Below are 21,252 nucleotides of genomic sequence, written 5' to 3' on the forward strand. Positions count from 1 at the left end.
ACCATTTGGAAGACTGCCATGCACCAGTGTAGCTTCCAGTATTATGTATCCGTAAATTTCATCACGACTCTATAGTGAAAGACTATATTCCTATTCATCAAGGCATAGAGCTACAAATTCATCATATTCATTCCTTCTACTCATGTTTTTCCTACTCCACCCCATCTTAGTCCTACTCTCTTTTCTAACAAGGTTCCAGAAATACATAGGAAATATGGTATCTTGAGAGAATATCAAATATTGTTCTTTGGTTTGGGAGGAGGCTGTACAAACTTGAAATTGATTGTACAATAGTATTTAATGCTTTAGTGATGGTTATATTAAGCACACTAATTTTATAGAGTAGTTATCACTTTAGTCCAGACAGGGGAGAAGAATGAACCAAACCTCTAAGTCAGACATCATTAAATCTGTAAGAGACTAAATCGCAGAAAGGAAGTAGAGAAGAACAGCCCACACTTGGGTTCTCACACATCAACAGCATAGTTGAGTAAAAGTTGCTAGCTACACATTATCTGGAGAGAATACTGTTGGGGCAGCGTTCTGAAAATTAAAGATCTGATTGCTTTTTAGCTGAACTACTCTCTGATTTCCTTGTAATTTTGATTCAGTTCAGTTCAGTTCAGTCTCTCAGTCGTGTCCGACTCTTTGCGACCCCATGATTCGCAGCACACCAGGCCTCCCTGTCCATCACCAACTCCTGGAGTTCACTCAGACTCACATCCATTGAGTCAGTGATGCCATCCAGCCATCTCATCCTTTGTCATCCCCTTCTCCTCCTGCCCCCAATCCCTCCCAGCATCAGAGTCTTTTCCAGTGAGTCAACTCTTCGCATGAGGTGGCCAAAGTACTGGAGCGTCAGCTTTAGCATCATTCCTTCCAAAGAAATCCCAGGGTTGATCTCCTTCAGAATGGACTGGTTGGATCTCCTTGCAGTCCAAGGGACTCTCAAGAGTCTTCTCCAACACCACAGTTCAAAAGCATCAATTCATCGGCTCTCAGCCTTCTTCACAGTCTAACTCTTACATCCATACATGACCACAGGAAAAACCATAGCCTTGACTAGATGGACCTTAGTCAGCAAAGTGATGTCTCTGCTTTTGAATATGCTATCTAGGTTGGTCATAACTTTTCTTCCAAGGAGTAAGCGTCTTTTAATTTCATGGCTACAGTCACCATCTGCAGTGATTTTGGAGCCCCAAAAAATAAAGTCTGACACTGTTTCCACTGTTTCCCCATCTATTTCCCATGAAGTGATGGGACCGGATGCCATGATCTTCATTTTCTGAATGTTGAGCTTTAAGCCAACTTTTCGCTCTCCTCTTTCACTTTCATCAAGAGGCTCTTTAGTTCCTCTTCACTTTCTGCCGTAAGGGTGGTGTCATCTGCATATCTGAGGTTATTGATATTTCTCCCGGCAATCTTGATTCCAGCTTGTGCTTCTTCCAGCCCAGCGTTTCTCATGATGTACTCTGCATATAAGTTAAATAAGCAGGGTGACAGTATACAGTCTTGACGTACTCCTTTTCCTATTTGGAACCAGTCTGTTGTTCCATGTCTAGTTCTAACTGTTGCTGCCTGACCTGCATACAGATTTCTCAAGAGGCAGGTCAGGTGGTCTGGTATTCCCATCTCTTTCGGAATTTTCCACAGTTTATTGTGATCCACACAGTCAAAGGCTTTGGCATAGTCAATAAAGCAGAAATAGATATTTTTCTGGAACTCTCTTGCTTTTTCCATGATCCAGCGGATGTTGGCAATTTGATCTCTGGTTCCTCTGCCTTTTCTAAAACCAGCTTGAACATCAGGAAGTTCACGGTTCACATACTGCTGAAGCGTGGCTTAGAGAATTTTGAGCATTAGTTTACTAGCATGTGAGATGAGTGTAGTTGTGCAGTAGTTTGAGCATTCTTTGGCATTACCTTTCTTTGGAATTGGAATGAAAACTGACCTTTTCCAGTCCTGTGGCCACTGCTGAGTTTTCCAAATTTGCTGGCATATTGAGTGCAGCACTTTCACAGCATCATCTTTCAGGATTTGTAACAGCTCAACTGGAATTCCATCACCTCCACTAGCTTTGTTCATAGTGATGCTTTCTAAGGCCCACTTGACTTCACATTCCAAGATGTCTGGCTCTAGATTAGTGATCACATCATCATGATTATCTGGGTCATGAAGATCTTTTTTGTACAGTTCTTCTGTGTATTCCTGCCACCTCTTCTTAATATCTTCTGCTTCTGTTAGGTCTATACCATTTCTGTCCTTTATCGAGCCCATCTTTGCATGAAATGTTCCCTTGGTATCTCTAATTTTCTTGAAGAGATCTCTAGTCTTTCCCATTCTGTTGTTTTCCTCTATTTCTTTGCATTGATCACGGAAGAAGGCTTTCTTATCTCTTCTTGCTATTCTTTGGAACTCTGCATTCAGATGCTTATATCTTTCCTTTTCTCCTTTGCTTTTCGCCTCTCTTCTTTTTCACAGCTATTTGTAAGGCCTCCCCAGATAGCCATTTTGCTTTTTTGCCTTTCTTTTCCATGGGGATGGTCTTGATCCCTGTCTCCTGTACAATGTCATCAACCTCATTCCATAGTTCATCAGGCACTCTGTCTATCAGATCTAGGCCCTTAAATCTATTCCTCACTTCCACTGTATAATCATAAGGGATTTGATTTAGGTCGTACCTGAATGGTCTAGCGGTTTTCCCTATTTTCTTCAATTTGAGTCTGAATCTGGTAATAAGGAGTTCATGATCTGAGCCGCAGTCAGCTCCTGGTCTTGTTTTTGTTGACTGTATAGAGCTTCTCCATCTTTGGCTGCAAAATTCACTAACATTTTGGGTTTAAGTTAAATCTGAGTCACCACTGCTTTTCTGCTTTCAATTTGACTGAACTTTTCTTTTCATTTTCTAGTTTGGTGAGGATTCTTCAACCTCCAGTATGATGTCTGTGAACTTTGATGTTCAAGCAAATCAGAGTGATATCAGTGATTTGGTCAAGTCTTCTCCCGTAGCCCATTCTGTTCTCTGGATCTGGGGCAGGGACTCTGATGCATATAGGGTAAGTAGTAGAGGATGATGGAGGAGTTTTCTCAGACAAGATTTCTTAAAGGAGTGGCCTTCAACCCCGCTGATGGCCCCAGTCACTGTTCAGCAAGAAGTTGTTAAGCTTAGATTAAATGGAAGGCCTTCTGCTAGCTGGTGGCTAAGTAGGACATAGGATCTGTCTTGATTTCTTGCCAGCCACATGGGGCACATGGACACCCTGATGTTAAATCAAAGCTCTAAGTAAAACTACCAGCCCTCACAAGTTTCTAAATTTGACCTAAGTGTATGTTTGTATATATTTCATGTATTCAATCAGCACTCTTTTACTGAGCTCACAACTATATACCAGGTTCCTTGCTCTGCTGGAGCTCACACTGTAGCAGAAGATACAGAAAATAAACAAGTAAATGAATATGTATTTCCAAGCTAGCTAAGAGATAATTATATGTTAGCCGATGGAGATATGAAGATATGAAGACAAATATTGTACGCTTTCTTTTTTACAGTGTTAGTCACTCGGTCATCTGATTCTTTGTGACTCCATAGTCCGTAGCCTGCCAGGATCCTCTGCCCATGGGGCAGAGGCAAGAATAGTGGAGTGGGTAGCCATGCCCTTCTCCAGGGGATCTTCCCAACCCAGGGATCGAACCTGGGTCTCCCGCATTACAGGCAGATTCTTTACCATCTGAGCCACCAGGGAAGCCCTCACTACTAAATTTTCAGGAATTTAACAGAGTTAATACAGCCACTTATATTTAATTATATGAAATATAAACTCCTAAATTTGAAAGCTTCAGGCTGTAAGTTTAGTAAATGTCTGGTACTAATTATTTATATTTAGAAAAATGGAATTTTACAAATAAAATAATTGCTAAACTTTGGCATTGGCACAAAAAAGGTCTTAGTTAAGGGGAAAATAGTTTTCTGTGCCAGTTTCTTACGTGTCTGTATGCTTCCAGGTATATGTCACAAACTTCACCTCAAATTGACTTGAAAGAAAATTCACCTCGTATTATAGGAAATCCAAAGATAGAGCAAACTTTGGCTTTGGTTGAGCAGTGGCCCAGTAACCCCATTTTCCTCTTCTTTAGTTTGGTATCCACTGTCTTGGTTCCTTCGGAAAGCTGGTCTTCCTCATGATAATGAGACGACTGCCAACAGCTGTTGGAGCAATGTGCTCCTGTGGCTGAAGAGACTAAGACTGGCATTTCTTTCCTGGAATCCCAAAGCAAACCTCTCCCGGCATCTTACTGGCTCAGCTGAGTTAAGCCTGCCCAACCCTGAGCCAGTCTATGGTAGAGCAGGTAGAATTACTGACTTAGACGAACAGTCTGCAATAGAAAGACTATTCTAGAATCTACCTCAGTCTCTAGATCCTAAAATACTAAATTGTTGTTTGGTTTTCCTAGTAACATTTATGTTCTTTTAAAAGTTCATTTAGCATGTTGAAATATTGACTCTGAAGAAATTTATGAGAAACTTTTTTTTCTCTGTTAGGACAAGCAGCATATTCTGTGGCCTAAAAGAGCTGATTGTGCAGAAAGCTATCCTAGAGTCCCTGTTGGTGGGGAATTGCCAACGTATTTTCTGCCTCCGGAAAATAAAGGACTCAGGCAAGTGCTTATGGATCTGGCAGAGCACTTGGTTCTGCATGATTGTCACCTGGCGGTTCTTTGAGAGCACAAGCCTTGGACCTGAAAGGTTAAGTCTTTATTTTGAAGTCACCCAAACTTTGAAAATATGAATTTTGTTCCTTTTTCTTGTGCCAGGATCCACGAACTCAACAGTGATGATTATTCTTCAGAAGAAGAGGCCCAAACCCCTGACTGTTCCATAACTGACATCAGAAAAAGCCAGACCCTGTCCTACTTAGTCAAAGAATTAGAGGTCCGCATGGATCTGAAAGCCAAAATGCCAGATGACCATGCTCGAAAAGTAAGGCTCACTTAGGCTTGGTGTTTATTGCCGTCCATTCTGGGTGATTTCACAAGCCTCACTGGCGGAGCAAAAATTAAATAGAGGGCAGTTGTTGAGCTCTAAGTTTATAAAACTGAAGGATCGAGGTAAAGAATTAGTGAAGTTATTAAGAAGTCACTCATGCCATTGAAGGACTGCCAGGAAAGTGCTCCTTGGGGTTGCTGTCTGCACAGACCACCTACGCACTGCTCCTCTAAAAGGGCTGCAAAGATGAGTCACACAGAACTCCGTTTACCTAGTGGAGGCCATTCTGACCACTGCAGTTTAGCTTTGCATCCTCCAAGCCACCAGAAGTTTGTATAATTGAAATTGAAAGCTTGAGGATTCTCTTTCCTTGGCCTTATCAACCCTGCTTTGGACTCATATGAGGTCCTTAGGAATTTGTATGAATTTGATAACCTCTCTGCAAACATTGTAAATATGTTCTGTTGGGCTGTCTTCTGTAGTTGCTATAAGTTATGTGTAACTAGGAATCTTATTCCTGAACGTAAATCCTAGGGTAAATACCATTCCATGGATACAAATGAAAAAATTTCCTTTTTACAGAGGAAGCAAACCATCACAGTGACCTTTGTTAAATTCAATTTTGAAACTATGAGTAGTTACTGCTTTCATTCAACATTTACTGAAGCAAAAAAAACATTATGTTCCAGGCAGTGTTTGGAGTTCTAGGAATACAAAGATAAACAGGCCATAATCCCTATCTTAGAGTTGCTAACAGTTACATAAATGCTGCAGGAATATAAAGTGATTAACTGCGGATCTGGTGCTTTTCCAGTTAGATAGTTGCGTCAGGTATTGCATGCTGTGTTTTCTGAATAATTTCTCATTTGGCTCTGGACACTTAGGTTGACTTTAATGGGGAAATGATAGGTCATCTTAATATATGTGCTGTACATGTCTTTTGTTTTTTTTTTTTTTTTTTAGTTAAAGGAAACTAAGGCATACATGTGAGTAAGGTAACACCTGTTGGTATGTCAGTGATCTGGTGTTATATATATAAATTATAAATATCTATTCAAATTAGCTGTTCCTGATGAGCTCAAGTAAAGATTGCTGTCTGTAGAAATTCTTTTCAAATGTCTTCCCTGTTATTTTCAATTGATTCAGTCTTCCTTTTAATGATTTCAGATTTTGCTTTCCCGTATTAATAACTATACTATCCCAGAAGAAGAAATTGGGTCTTTCTTATTTCATGCTATTAACAAGGTGAGCCGCCTACTTCAGACATCTGAAATTTAAATGCTGGGTAATTGTAATTAAAAGTTACAGTGCATGTATTAAAAATCCTTTTTAGCATGAGTTCTGTCTTCTTGAATTAAGTGAAGTATTTGGGCTTTTTCAGCCTAATGCTCCTGTCTGGCTGATCCTCAATGAAGCTGGACTCTACTGGAGAGCAGTAGGAAACAGCACTTTTGCTATTGCTTGTCTTCAGAGGGCGTTGAATTTGGCTCCCCTTCAATACCAGGACGTTCCTCTTGTTAACTTGGCCAACCTTTTGATTCACTATGGCCTTCATCTTGACGCCACTAAACTGCTGCTTCAAGCTTTGGCCATCAATAGCTCTGAGGTGAGGTTTCATGTTCCTTTGTAGCAATATGTACTACGTAGTGGTAACTCAAATTCAGAGTGTTTGTTGTATTTTTGTAGAGAGGGCATAAAAGAAATCTCATGTTTTATTTTTCAGAGTAGAACTTGCATATTGTAAGAGGGCTTTTGTTGTATTTTTGATGTGTTTATCTCTATTTTAAAGGAAGTTTATAAATTATGCAGTTTATTTTTAGAAACATATTTAAATAAGAATGACACGGGTGCTAAAAATATACTGCCACCTTTTTATGTCGGAAACATCTGCTTCTCACTTTATCCTACTCATTACGGCATGCACATCCTTTAGTATTACATTGTTTTACAACCTGAAATCTTTATACCAACCAAGCCAGAGCCCAGTTTAAAGGTTGTTTTGATAAGGGTAGATAGGTTCGCACCTTGAACCTTCCTCATGCAGTCCATGGAGTTACACCTCTGCTCTGTAGTTTATTACTTTATTTCATAGTTTCTAAAATACCACTTCCTTTTTTTTCATATATTAACATCTCTGAAATAAGGATACATGTTACAGTTGATGACATTTTAGGTTTGATGAAATGCAGTTATAATAAATATATAATTAAATGGCTTTTATACTTAGTGTCTAAATGTTTCCAAGTTTTATACCCAAAGAAACTTTTAGAAGAACTGTGCATGAAAGGCTTAGGTTTATTTGAGGTGTCCCAAAAGTAATTTCTTTCAGTTTTAGCAGGAAATGTTGCCTATTACAAGTTTCCATTGAAATAGACAAATTCACAACTGGATTCTAAGTAAAAGTTTACAACTTTTCTCTGGCCAACTTGCCAGAGAAGTACATCAAATATTTATCAAATGTTTACAATGTCAGGTGTGGGTGTAGTAGAACAGATGCTTTATATGGGATGTGATAAAAGGAAAGCCCAAATAGAAGGCTCAGCACAGCTGAGCATAAATCCTGAAGGGACAAGCATGTCCCTTCATACTTGTCATGGTTCACTTTTTTGCACCATCACCCAAGGCAGTTAGGCAATATTCTTCTGAAGAAAAAAGAGCTCCTTTAGAGATTAGTTGCCTTTCTGTATTTGAAAATTCTACTAAAATTTCAGTTAAATACTGTGGTACTATAATAAGAATAAAAAGATAAATCAGTGAATCAGGGTAAATACCCCTGAATATACCTTCATCAGACCTTACCCCCAATGCCAACATCTGGAAGTATTTCCTTGTGAACTTTCACTTTACATAAATATTTTGTATATTGTAACTTTACTGTTACTTTACTAAGTCACTTCAGTTGTGTCCAACTCTTTGTGACCCTATGCATTGCAGCCTGCTAGGCTCCTCTGTCCATGGGATTCTCTAGGCAAGAACACTGGAGTGGCTTGCCATGCCCTCCTCCAGGGGGTCTTTCCAACCCAGGGTTCAAACCCACATCTTGTGTGGTCCTGCATTGCAGGAGGTTTCTTTATCACTGAACCACCAAGGAAGCCCCTTACTGTAACTTTGGTGATCTTAAACCTTATTATATATAAAAAATATCACTATATAGTTTTTATAGCCATCAATTCAAATGATTGTGTAAAGAAAATTTTCTTAGGAAAGATTGCTAGTAGAATGAATATTTTGATGCCTTTGATACAGATGACTAAACAATTCAGAAAAAGATTTGAGCGAATATACGTTGCCATAATCAAGATCTGTGAATATTCATTTCTCTAGTATTATCACCAGATAATACAGGTATTAAGCAATTGAAATAACTGCTAACTTTTATTGTTTTCTAGTGCACCATACAAAGCAGTTTACATGTAATGACTCATTTAATCCATACAACCCTCTGAGATAAGATTTACCCATTTGATAGAATAAGAAAACTTAAGGGATTTATAGATAGTCAAAGAGCTTGGATTTGAACTCAGGGAGAAATGGCCTCAAAGTTCATCCTCTTTATAGTCAAGTTACACTGCTTCTGTATTAACATTTGTAAAACAAATTTACTTAAAAAATTTTTACTTCTCTGTTATATCAAATTTCTGTATCCTATTTTAAGGATATTTTATTTCAGTTGTATTTTTAAAGTAAAAGTTTATGTAGGAATTTTGTCCATTTTGTTCGAATCTTTTAAAATTTTACATGAATTTTCTTTATACAATAAAATCTTTAAACTCCATCTGTCATATGTTAAAAATACTTTCTCTGTTTGCCTTTTTCTCTTAGCTTTTAAAAATTCCCTTAATTTACTATCTTATTCCTTTTGATTTCTGTCCTTAGATTTAAGATGTCCTTATAAGAAGGCTGAAAAAAATAGTCCTATTCTGGTTTTGTCTCCTATGGTTGGTCTTTAAATAGTTGACTCTTGCATATATACAGATCTTTTCCTACGCTGTCTTCCAGATATTTTATAGTTTCAGGTTTTGCATCTAGACCTATGATCCATTCCAGGTTAAATTTTCTTTGTAATGTTAGGTGGGGATCAAAGTTCATATCCACAGGGGTATCCACCTGTTCCAAACCATATCTCACGAGCACTGTTCCTTCCTCACTGACTCGTGTCTCAGCTTTGCTCTGAACTCCAGACCCCTTTATTCAGCAGTTCATCTGGCATCTCCACTTGGATGTCTGAAGCACTAAAACTGCAGGCCGGAACCAAGCTCGGTAACATTGCTCCAATCTGGTCTCGGACTTCCCCATCTCTGTAAACGCTGAAGCCAGTAGTTCAAGACAGAAGCTTCCTTCGTACCTTTCTCCTCTCAGGGCAGATGCAATCTGTTGACTAAGCTTACTGATTCTGTTTTTAAAATATACCCAGAATGTCACTATTTATCTTCATCTCCGCTGCTGCCTTCCCTGGTGGCTCAGCTGGTAAAGAATCGACCTGCAATGCAGGAGACCTGGGTTCAATCCCTGGGTTGGGAAGATCTGCTGGAGAAGGGAACCCACTCCAGTATTCTGGCCTGAAGAAGTCCGTGGACAGAGGAGCCTGGCAGGCTGCAGTCCAGGGGTCTCAAAGAGTCAGACACAACTGAGCAACTTTCTCTTCACTTCCACTGCTATCTTATCCAAACCATCATTATCTTTTATCCAAACCATCATTATCTTTTATCTAGATTATTTCAGTAGCCTCCTAACTAGCTTCTGTTTTTTGCTTTTATTGCCCTACACTCTACTCATATTGTAGCAAACAGTGAGATTATTATTAAAAATCAGATGTTGTTATATGTCTATTCAAATCTCTGCAGTGTCCCTCCATGTAACTCACAATAAGAGACAAGAAAACGGAGTAGAAGGTCCTACGTGACCTTGCTACTTTTCCTGCCTCATATCTGTGAGATCGTTCCATTGGTCGTCCTGTTGTAGCCTCACTTGCCTCCATGCAGTTCCTTGAGCGTGGTGCTGTGGTCCCTCCTCAGGACCTTTGCATTTTCTGTTCTTCGTGCTTGAGATGCTTCATCCCACTAAGATTCTTGCTAGTTTGTGCCTCATCTCTTAAAATCTTTTACAAATACTAACTTCTCAGTGAGTCTTTCCATTACTACTCTATATGAAATGCCACTCTCTTCCCAACTCTTAGTACTGCTTACGTCTCTTCCCTGCTGTTCTTTCCTTCATCACATTTTACTCACAGTTGTGTGACATCCCCACAGTTGTGTTACATGAGACTATAAGATCCACTGAGGCAGAGGTTTATCTTTCTTACTTTCTGCTATACCCCCAGTGTGAAAAACAGTATTTGAAACACAGTGAAAACAATCACTCAGTAATTATTTTCTGACTGAACTAGAAAATAACTCTTTTTTTCTAAAATGCTAACCAGTTCATCTGAATACAAGATATTTGCCCAACTATCATTCTAGTTGTAGGGATAATCATGATACTTTGTTTCCTTATGGAAAATATAAAGACACTTAATTTAAGTATGGAATTTAATTTTATATCTTGTAAACCTCTAAGTATTACTTTAAATGTAACTTGAGAACTACTCACATCAGACCTCTTTAATCTGGAATATTTTGTGAACCTTGGCTTGGTGATAGTGAGATATTTGTGATGACCTAACAGCCTCAATCAGAAGCAAGTAGCTGATAAATTATAGGTGTTACACATTCTAATATCTCGTGATTTATAGTCTATGGAAACTTAAATAGAATTTGTATGCTGCTGTTGTGTGAAAATTGTAATTATGTTGAATTGGTTCATAGTTCTTTTCAGGTCTGCTGTATCCTACTTTTCTGTCTAGTCATTCTTTTAATTTTGAGAGTTTGATATTGAAACTCCAACTAAAAATCTTAATTTTATTACTTATAAATAACAATTGTAACATATAGTGGAACTGTGGAACTTTGTTCTGTATTTTCCAAGTCTTCTGTAAATGTATCATCATACTTTCATGATTTAAAAAAGAAAAAAATTATAGGTATTGCTTTTCATGGAGATATACTGTGCAGTTTGGACATACAGCATTCTTAGATCTTTTAAAATATTTTAAATGATAAAATAAGTTTAGAATAAATGGTTTGTACACAGCAAATACTAAGCATAGGCATATTTCCACTAAAATGACCTCAACTGGATACTTTGAGCTGCTTATAAAAACAGTCTCACAAAACAATTGGAAAATAAAATTTTAAGACTATTCACAATAGCATCAAAAAAGCAGGTATCTAGAAATAAATCTAAAGGGAGGTGCACAAGATTTCTGTTATGAAAACATTGCTAAGGGGAAAACCTAAATGAAGGGTTGTGTATTGACACGTCATGTACATGGATTGGAAGGTTCAGTATTGTTAAGGTGTAAGTTCCCTGGTGGCTCAGAGGTTAAAGCGTCTGCCTCCAATGCGGGAGACCCGGCTTCAACCCCTGGGTCAGGAAAGATCCCCTGGAGAAGGAAATGGCAGTTCACTCCAGTATTCTTGCCTGGAGAATCCCATGGACGGAGAAGCCTAGTAGGTTACAGTCCATGGGGTCACAAAGAGTCAGACACAACTGAGCGACTTCACCTTACCTTACCTTCACCTTAAGTTCTCTTTAAGTTGATTTATAGGTTCAATTTCATCCCAAACTCCCAGCAATTGCATGTATTTGTGTGTGTGAATTGATGAATAGTTTCAAAAATCTACATAAAAATGGATCTTAGAATAGCACAAAGATTTGGGGGTTAGGGAAATAAAAACAGAGTTGGAAGACTTATATTATCAGATTTTGAGATTTACTGTAATTAGTGGAATTGGCACAAAGATACTCAAATATACAAGTGGAACACAATAGAGAAATTAGAAATAGGCTGATTTATGACAAAGGCCCACCTGTAGTTTAGTGTTTTGGGGGAGCTTTGGGTTTTTCAGTAAGTAGTAATGGAGTACTTGGATATCCCCTATGGAAAAATAAATGAACCTTGACTCCTACCTCATGTTGTATACAAAATTAATTTGAGGTGGATCATGTACCATAATGTGAAAGATGAAACAACAGAACTTCTTGATGAAAACATAGGAAAAGTCTTTATTACCTTATAGCTGGCAAAGATTTCAGAAAGCACTAACTACAAAAGAAAAAAATATGTAAACTGAACTTCATTAAAATTAAGAGTTTCTGTTTATCAAAAGATACCGTTAAGAAAATAAAAAGGCCAATGACAGACTGGGAAAGATATTTGCAATAAATATGTCCAACAAAGACTTCATGTCTAGTATATATATAAAGAACTCCTTCAAATTAATAAGAAAAAGAAGACAACCCATTTTTTTTAATGGGGAAAACAACAGTACTTCAGAAATAAGGGTACCAAAATGGCAAGTATATGAAAAATGTTTCAATATTATTACTGATCAAGGAAATGCAAATTAAAATCGCAGTGAGATGCCACTTAAGCATCTTACTAAAACAGCTAAATTTTTAAAAACTGACAATACCAAGTCAGTGAATTCTCACACTTGCTTGTAGAAGTATTAAGTCTGTATGTCCATTTTGGAAAACTGTTTGCTTGGATCTCCTAAAACTAAATGTATGCCTATCTTAAGATCCGCTTCTAAATGTATACCCAAGGAAAATGAGTAATATGTCTGTCAGAAGACATTTACAACAATGTTCACTTCATAGTAAATGTATCTGTGGCGGATCAAAAACTACAAGCCATCCAGTAACAGCGTATCGGCAGGAGAATGGATGGACAGACAGTGCGGTGCATTCACATGTGGGTACGTTGCACATCCGTTCTCTTAAAGAGGAGTGAACATACACCCAAAAGAGCCTTACAGGTGTGGTTGAGTAAAAGAAGCTACAGAAGGGTACAAGTTACATGCACAAGGGAACGTGCTGTTTGATTCTATTTATGTGACATTCAAGAGCAGGTGGCAGTGATCTGCGGTGATAGAAGTCACAGCAGCATCATCTGGAGTTGGGGGTGGGGTTGCCCAAGGGAGCCTCTCAGGGTACTAGAAATGTTCTAAATGTTGTATATCTTTAGATGAGTGGTGGTTACAGCTGTACAGTTAAGACTAATGTACATTACACACTTGATGTAATTCATGTTAGTGAAAAGGTAAAAAATAAATTTATGTTAAACAGTTTAGAATTAGCTTATGTAAATAAAATGGACAGCTGGGGTAACTTTTGTAGGATAACCTAAAAAAAAGCCAAAAGACGTACACTGTAAAGGTTTTGTAACTCTCGGAAGATATTAATTCATTAACATTTTACTGATTTTTCTTTTTTTTTCTTTTCAGCCCCTGACCTTTTTGAGCCTGGGAAATGCTTACCTTGCTCTGAAGAATATCAGTGGGGCACTTGAGGCCTTTAGACAGGCTTTGAAATTAACTACCAAATGCCCAGAGTGTGAGAACAGCCTGAAGCTGATTCGCTGTATGCAGTTTTATCCTTTTCTGTACAACATCACCTCTTCTGTTTGCAGTGGTAAGCAGCCGTTAATCCCAGCCAAATAACAAGTTCAGTTGGGATTCCTGCTTTGATCAACAGGACACAGAAAATCATTTTCCTAATTTTCCCAAGGATTTTACTTAACTAGCATAATTCTAGATACATAGAAAAGAAATTAACTCATTGCTTTCTATATAAATACTCTGGGGCATTTAGCTTATTAGTTCTCTCCCAGAACTCTAGTTTGAGAAAGGCTGATTAAAGTATATTATTCAGTTGGGATTGATTAGCAGTGAGGTTTTTTTTCCCCTCTCAAAATCTCTGCTTTCCAATAACTGATATTTATGGCAAAGGAAATTTTTTTCTGCCATGAATTCAAACTGTGTCATGAGATTTGAAGCAGTGTTTCTATCCCCATTCACTGAGATACAGCCCCTTGTCTTTGAGTGAAGGTGATGCAGACCTTTTCTGCACCTTTAAAATAGTCACCTGATGTGAAGCGGCATCTGCTATGCATTCTTCTACTTCCTCCCACCGCCACCACGTATATATAGACATACATGCGTTGCAGAAGTGTATCTACCTGGGTCAGAAATATTTGAGTTAGTATCTAAGCTACTGTAGATTTTTCAATTAGAACTCCCTAAGAGTTCCATGGTATTTTTTTTCTTCAATGCTTTTTATTGAAGTATAGCTCATTTACAATGTTGTCTTAATTTTTTCCGTATAGCAAAGTGATTCAGTATATATAGGTATATTCTTTTTTATATTCTTTTCTATTTATGGTTTATCATAGGATATTGAATATAGTAGTTCTACAATATTTGATTATTTACTTGCTTAATCTTTACTGGGAAGAAAAAAAATGAGTTTAACTTGAATTATGAGTGGTGCAGTTTATATACATATGGATCCTTAGTACCTTGCTTTTGTAGAGCACACAGTCGTTGCTCTGTTAATGTTCAAATTTGATCCAGTATTTGACCAGAGGACGAGTCCAGCTCTTTCTAGCAGATTTTTTTCTAAGTGACACACACTTTATTAAGTAACTTGTCTAAAAGACATCAATAATTAGCAGATTTGGCATCCAAATTGATTTTCTTGATTCACTTTACCACACTGCCTTAGGATTTTAATGGAAGGCAGTTGGTCATTTTAAATATCAAAGCCCAGTTTTCTGGTGAAGAAACAAAAAAAAAATCTCTCAGCAGCACAACTCCAAGGTTCAGTTGCAGATCAGTGTTGAGCGCTGTCTAAACTACAGTAGAGTTTGTATGTGACTGTTGATGCCCTGAGACAGTGTTTTAGCAGGCAGTATAGTGCAGTGGCTTGGAGAAGGCAATGGCACCCCACCCCAGTTACTCTTGCCTGGAAAACCCCATGGAGGGAGGAGCCAGGTCGGCTGCTGTCCATGGGGTCGAAAAGAGTCGGACATGACTGAGCGACTTCACTTTCACTTCTCACTTTCATGCATTGGAGAAGGAACTGGCAACCCACTCCAGTGTTCTTGCCTGGAGAATCCCAAGGACGGGGGAGCCTGGTGGGCTGCCGTCCATGGGGTCACACAGAGTCGGACACGACTGAAGCGACTTAGCAGCAGCAGCAGCATAGTGCAGTGGCTAGTGCTAGAGTCATACGGATTCTTGTTGGAACCCTGGTTCTGCCATTACTGTCTTTCTATTCTCAGTAAAGTATGTCCTAATCTATAAAATGAAAGACAGTAAAATCTCATATACTTTTGGGAAAAATTAAATGAGATTATTTTCACAGAGTAGGTCTTACGTAAAAGTAAGCCATTGAAACTCATGATGAATGCAAAATATGACTCAAAAGGTTAAGAATCTTCTTGCGTAATACTAGAAAATATGTTGTGGTCTTTAAAATGTTGTGGTCATCCAAGGACTGCCTTATAAACAGATTTTCACTTTTTTCAATGAGCTGCTTATATTAATAGGTTATTTCCTATTTTCTTTACTTACTCTCATCTCCCTCACCTCTCTTGATTCTTTTCTGTTACTAGGGAGAAGGGTTTTATATGTATATAGGGATAACTTTTCTGAAAGCCTTTTCTTTTCTTAGCATTTTAGTTCGTTTTTTGTGTTCTTTTTGCCACGCTGAACAGTATGTAGATCTTTCCCAGCCAGGGATTAGACCCATGACTTCTGCAGTGGGAGCATGGAGGCTCAACCACTGGACCACCAGGAAGATCCAGTGTTTTAGTTTTTTGAAATTTATTATTATTTTATGTCACTGATGTCAAGAGAGGAAATTAGTTGTCTTGAGCATTTTCCCCCAGAACATGATCTCAACTAGTTCAGGAACCTATTATCTTGAAACAGATCTTTCTCAGTTTATTCCAAGAAAGATCTCAGATCTTTCCAGTTTTTTCCAAGAATATTATTGGATCCAATACAATAACAATAGAATAGAATAATTTGACTTGGGAAGAGAGAATACCATTTTTAATTCTTTCAGAGAGAGCTCGTTTAAAAAAATTTTTTTAATTAAAAAAAATAGACCTTTTTACATTGCAGTTAATTGGTTTAGAAAACAATCCAGTGTCTTTTAACTCCTAAAAAAATACTGTTACCCCTAATGGAAATGTATGCTGTAGCATTTTCTAGGTTTAAAAACTCATTAATAATACTGAACTAATTTCAGTATTAAAGTTTTCTTTGGCAGTGTTTTTGTATTACTTGTTTCCACAATAATCCTATTTATTGATGGTTGGTTTGCCAAGTTCCAGCTTGGAAAAGCTGAAATTGAAAGATGCAAACACCTCTAATCAAAATGATGAACTTATATTTTAAAACCTAACAGTTGCACTTATTCCAGTTAACTCTGAGCTTTACCAAATGCTTAATGAAAAAGAAGGCAAGATCTCTGAGTAATGATTAGCATTTCTTTACCTTCAAATGATTCTGTCTACCCTTTACTTTTTCATTTTTGCAATATTGAAAGAATCTTAAATTATCTTACTTACTTGACATACTGTCTGTCTAAAGGTTTTACTATGACTATACCAAGGTCTCCAGAGACAGCAAGACTTGTGATTCTATTTCCATATAATAATGAAGGAATTTGTATTGTAATTGAGTTTTTTGGGATAAGAATTTAAGCTGCCCTATTCACCCTTTCCCAACCTATAAAATTCTCTTATGAGCCTATTTGAAAAGCTACCAATCTGAAAGCTTTTCAGGTAAGTTTTTCAAGATCAAAAATAGTTAAATGCTCTTGGAAAACATTTTTTAAAAACTATTTTTCTGACCACTATTATTAATTTTCCACAAATCATTTCTTTAAAGATCCACATTAGACACTTTTTCCGTCAAGTGGAATATAGTGTATAATCTCTTGGGTAGTATGAACTAAATGGTAAAATTATCAGCAGTCTTTTAACATCAGCAAGTATTTTATTGCTTTTCATATATAATCATGGACATTTTTCACACAGATTTTCAGTGTGTATTTTTTGTAATATGTGCACAGGTAATATATTTAGCTTTGACTGATTCATTCTGCTTAAAAGTACATTATCATTATGCTTACACAGTTTTCCTGCTTCTAAAGACTTTATAGCTAACAGTGTGATATTTAGTGAAAAATCACTTATCCGACAGTTTCCTCAAACTTTGATTAATCTAAAGTCATCTTGAAAGTGAAAGTGAAGTCGCTCAGTCGTGTCCGACTCTTTGCAACCCCATGGACTGCAGCCTATCAGGCTCCTCCGTCCATGGGATTTTCCAGGCAAGAGTGCTGAAGTGGATTGCCGTTTCCTTCTCCAGGGAATCTTCCCAACCCAGGAATCGAACCCAGGTCTCCCACATTCCAGGGAGACGCTTTACCTTCTGAGCCACCAGAGAAGCCTAAAGTTATCTTATTTGCTGCCATTTATTAGTAGCATGTGTTCTTATAGCAACTTCTTATCATCGACGTCTCTCTCCTTTGAAGACTACTTAGTAAACCCTTGTCTTTTATAGGTTTTTTACATTAACATTACAGTTTCAAGGATCCTGGAAAGGAAAACATAATAGATTGGTTTTTTAATTGTCCTCTCTCAAGTTAACAGTGAAAGAAGCTAGTGCTTCCAGCTTTGATTAAGCAATTTATTTTGCCAGTTTGGAAATACATACTTTTCCCCACATTTATTGGTTTGTTATTTTATAGTTTAACTTAACTGGAACTGAATTGGCCACTTTAACAAACTCTATTCAATAACAGCATGAAGTGAAGTAAAGTGAGGTCGCTCAGTTGTGTCCTATTCTTTGTGACCCTGTGGGCTGTAGCCCACCAGGCTCCTCCGTCCATGGGATTTTCCAGGCAAAAGTACTGGAGTGGGTTGCCATTTCCTTCTCCAGGGGATCTTCCCAACTCAGGGATCGAACCTGGGTCTCCCCCATTGTAGGCAGACACTTTACTGTCTGAGCCACCAGGGAAGTCCAATAACATCATACTTGGCCTTTTTAAAAGTAAAATGGGATCTGTCAAACTTATCATGGTTTTGAATATAAGTAAGTTCTCATGAGTGCTCAACCCTAAAAAAGGACTTTTTTTAAAAAATGAAAATAACAGTGTCTCACAGAAAATGAACTTTCATGAAGCAGTAATTATTATCTTCTCTAATGATGAAAGATGGAAAATAATTTTAATAGCAATATAAGCAAAATGTGAATATTGTATCAGTAATATTTATGATAGATTTATTACTCAGACTTCTTCATTTTTTAGCTTCACTAATTTGAAAATTAAAAAGTTATATCTAACAGAGATGCTTTCTACTACCTAAGCAATATATGTTTTTCTGTTATTATATCTCTGATATGCATAATTTTACTTTATTTTTAGTATTCTTCATTCAGTATTGTTTTTCTTATACTAGAAAACATAAGACCGATGGTAGGTTATGTTTATTAGACCTCATTACATGCTTATAAGTATGCCACTAACAATGGCATTATTAATAGCTGAATATAATTTAAACATCAGCCCCTAATTTCTGATTGCTTATCTTTTCTTAGTTTACTGAGACACATGCCTACTTAAAATTGTTGGCCCAGATCTTCAGAAAGATGAATAAATATTATACAGAGCTCAGACTTTAGTATTTAACTAAGTATACTTAGAATTTTTATATATGTTTCTCTATAATATGTATTTGAAAGCTTGTTCCGTTACAGAAAAAAAAAAAAAAAATAGAATTTCCAAATCATGTACATGATCTTTTTCTTTTTAAAGATTTTTATTTTTTAATGTAGGCCATTTTAAGTCTTTATTGAATTTGTTAACAATATTGCTTCTGTTTTATGTTTTGACTTTTTGGCTGTGAGGCATGTGGGCTCTTAGCTGCCCCACCAGGGATCAGCACCTCCTGCATTGCCAGGTGAAATCTCAACCCCTGGACCGCCAGGGGAGTCCCTACATAAGCTGTAGTATGTTTTCCAGCATGTGAAAGAATTATCCTGTGTTGCCTTTACAGTGTTTCTGTATTTTTAGCATCTCTTTACTATTTACCTAAATCTTATCTCCTTTGATAACTTGTTCCATTGCCTGCTTTAGTTTTAGTTTAGTTTTAGCCTGTGATCTCCTACCTAAATTTCTGTAGACTTACATAACTTGTAGCTTAAAGCAATTTTACATGGAGTTCAGAATTTGAAGAAAAAATCCTGCATTTTGCTGCCCTCCTGTGGACTATCTGAGATATGCTACCAGCAATTAAGGACCCTAGCTTTATCACATTCTTGATGAGAGTTAGTGACGATATATGCTCTAAGAAAGAAAGAGATACAGTCTGAAACACATAGTTTTTAAGGTGTCTACATTTTTATATTTCTTTACTTAAAAGGCTTTAATTATTTGGTCACCAAACAGTCCTTTGTATCTATGTGATGGTGCCAGGGAGGATAAGAAAGTCCCCTTTTTATGAATTGAGAAGCAAAGGTGATGATTTACTCAAGTCAAAGAGCCAGTCATTGGTAGCATGGAGACTGAAATCTGAGTCCTCTGCCTTCCAAGGCCTCATGCATAATTCTTTTATCCCCAAGTCATAAATTAGCACACTTCTAAGACTGAAAGAATTCATATTTGTAGATTCTTGAGTATTTTATGAAAGTATAATCACTGCATTTCTTGTATCACCCCTCAAGAGAGATACATACATCCCCATATAAAACTTGGATCTGAGCTGTATTATGGGGGACAGTCATAATGAGCCCTAAAAAGCACACCTAAAATGGCCCCTTCAGTTTAGCATGTCACTTTGTTCGCTTCTGAATTTTGCATCATTAGATTGCGGTATAACCTTGGGCTTCACAGAGACGATCTGGTAGCTGTACTTGTGGTACTATTTAATGAGACAGTAAAGTCTGAGAGAGGAGCCGGCTTAGGGAGAAAAAGAAGTTTGGTTTTAAACACGTTAAGTTTCAGTTGCCTACTGAATGTTTAAATGAGGGTATTGGATAGGCAGTTTAATGTATAGCAACTGCTTATCTGTTGCTATGCACAGCTGTCATTGTGGTCAAGGAAGAGCCCCAGGCTAGAGATGAAAATTTGTGAGCCATGGACCTGTGAATGTTTTTAAAATCACAAAATTGGATGATGTTACCTCAGTGATTGTAGAAAAAGGAAAGTACATCAATGATTAATTACTAGGTATTCCAGCTAACATTTAGTGGTCAAGAAGAGGAAGAACAGTACAGGAGTAGCCAGTGAGATAAGAAAACCAAGCAAGTATTCTGTTCCAGAAGCCGAGTGAAGCAAATGTTTCAGGGAGTGGTTAATTATATTATCATCATTCTTACGTTACGTGGGGGTATCCTATGAGCTTGAGTTGGATGAAGACAGAGTAAGGCGTTGGGTTTTGGAACACAGAAGTCACTGGCAGTCTTCTCAAAGTTTTTTTTAATGGTTTGTGGAGGAGATGAGGAGGTAGAGATAGCAACCCTTTCAAGAAGTTTTGCTATGGTGAGGAGCAGAAAAACGGGGTGGTTGCTGGACGGGGATGTGGGGTCGAAGATATTTGGTTTTGGTTTTATTGTTCTAAAAATAAAAGGTACTGCATTGTGTTCCTATAGGAATGATCCAGTAAAGAGGAAGTAATTGAAGATGCAGAAAATATTATAAAAGCAAAGCTCTTGAATAAACAGAAGGGGATGGGACCCAAGGCACAAAGGTAGCGTAGAGGGGGTCCTTAGATAGGAGAAGGTACAGCGTATAGGTAGAGATACCGGTATAGTGAGACCTCTGATTACTTCTCAGTGGAATAAGAGGCCAGTTGTCAGATGAGTATGAAGGGGGGCAGAGGAAATTGGAGATAACATTGAGAGAGGAAGGGCTGGAAACACTAGACTAAAAATGTGAATTGACTTTAGAGGTTTCTAATTTTAGTAACTGGGTAATTATCAGTGTCATTAATTAAGAGGAGGAATGTGGAAAAGGAATTATCCATGCATTGATTTAGGGCTGGAAAATAAGTTCAGTGGTAGACGTGTTCATTCCAAGATGCCACTGGTTCCATCAGAAGGTTCACAGTGAGGAGAAAAAAGAAAATACTAACATTTAAGGAGCAGAGCCAGGGAAAGAGTGAGTAAAGAGAGGGGCCTGGGAGAACCAAGAGGGAGTTAGGTCTTGAAGGTCAGAGGAACGGAGGGTTTGAGAAGGAAAAAGAAATTAACAGTATGGTCTGTATTGGTTCCTAAAATATGGTACAGATACCACCAGAGGTGCACAAGCTATTAGGTGATATTGAATAACATTTTTTAATTTTAGTATTCGTGACTTATCCTAATTGGCAT

At 37.6% G+C, this 21,252-nt stretch overlaps 1 protein-coding gene across 3 annotated transcripts in view; it reads left to right on the forward strand.

Moving 5' to 3' along the window:
- Positions 1-21,252, forward strand: part of TTC17 (tetratricopeptide repeat domain 17) — a 125,532-nt gene that overhangs the window by 38,532 nt on the left and 65,748 nt on the right. For all 3 annotated transcript variants that reach the window (XM_027979637.3, XM_027979638.3, XM_060400064.1), the window contains 6 exons: positions 2,910-3,056; positions 4,541-4,656; positions 4,813-4,978; positions 6,152-6,229; positions 6,366-6,590; positions 13,312-13,498. In XM_027979637.3, coding sequence (XP_027835438.1) covers positions 2,910-3,056; positions 4,541-4,656; positions 4,813-4,978; positions 6,152-6,229; positions 6,366-6,590; positions 13,312-13,498 — 919 coding nt within the window. The remainder of the gene's footprint in view (positions 1-2,909; positions 3,057-4,540; positions 4,657-4,812; positions 4,979-6,151; positions 6,230-6,365; positions 6,591-13,311; positions 13,499-21,252) is intronic.

Source organism: Ovis aries, chromosome 15 (assembly GCF_016772045.2).
Source record: "Ovis aries strain OAR_USU_Benz2616 breed Rambouillet chromosome 15, ARS-UI_Ramb_v3.0, whole genome shotgun sequence".
Lineage (NCBI taxonomy): Eukaryota > Metazoa > Chordata > Mammalia > Artiodactyla > Bovidae > Ovis > Ovis aries.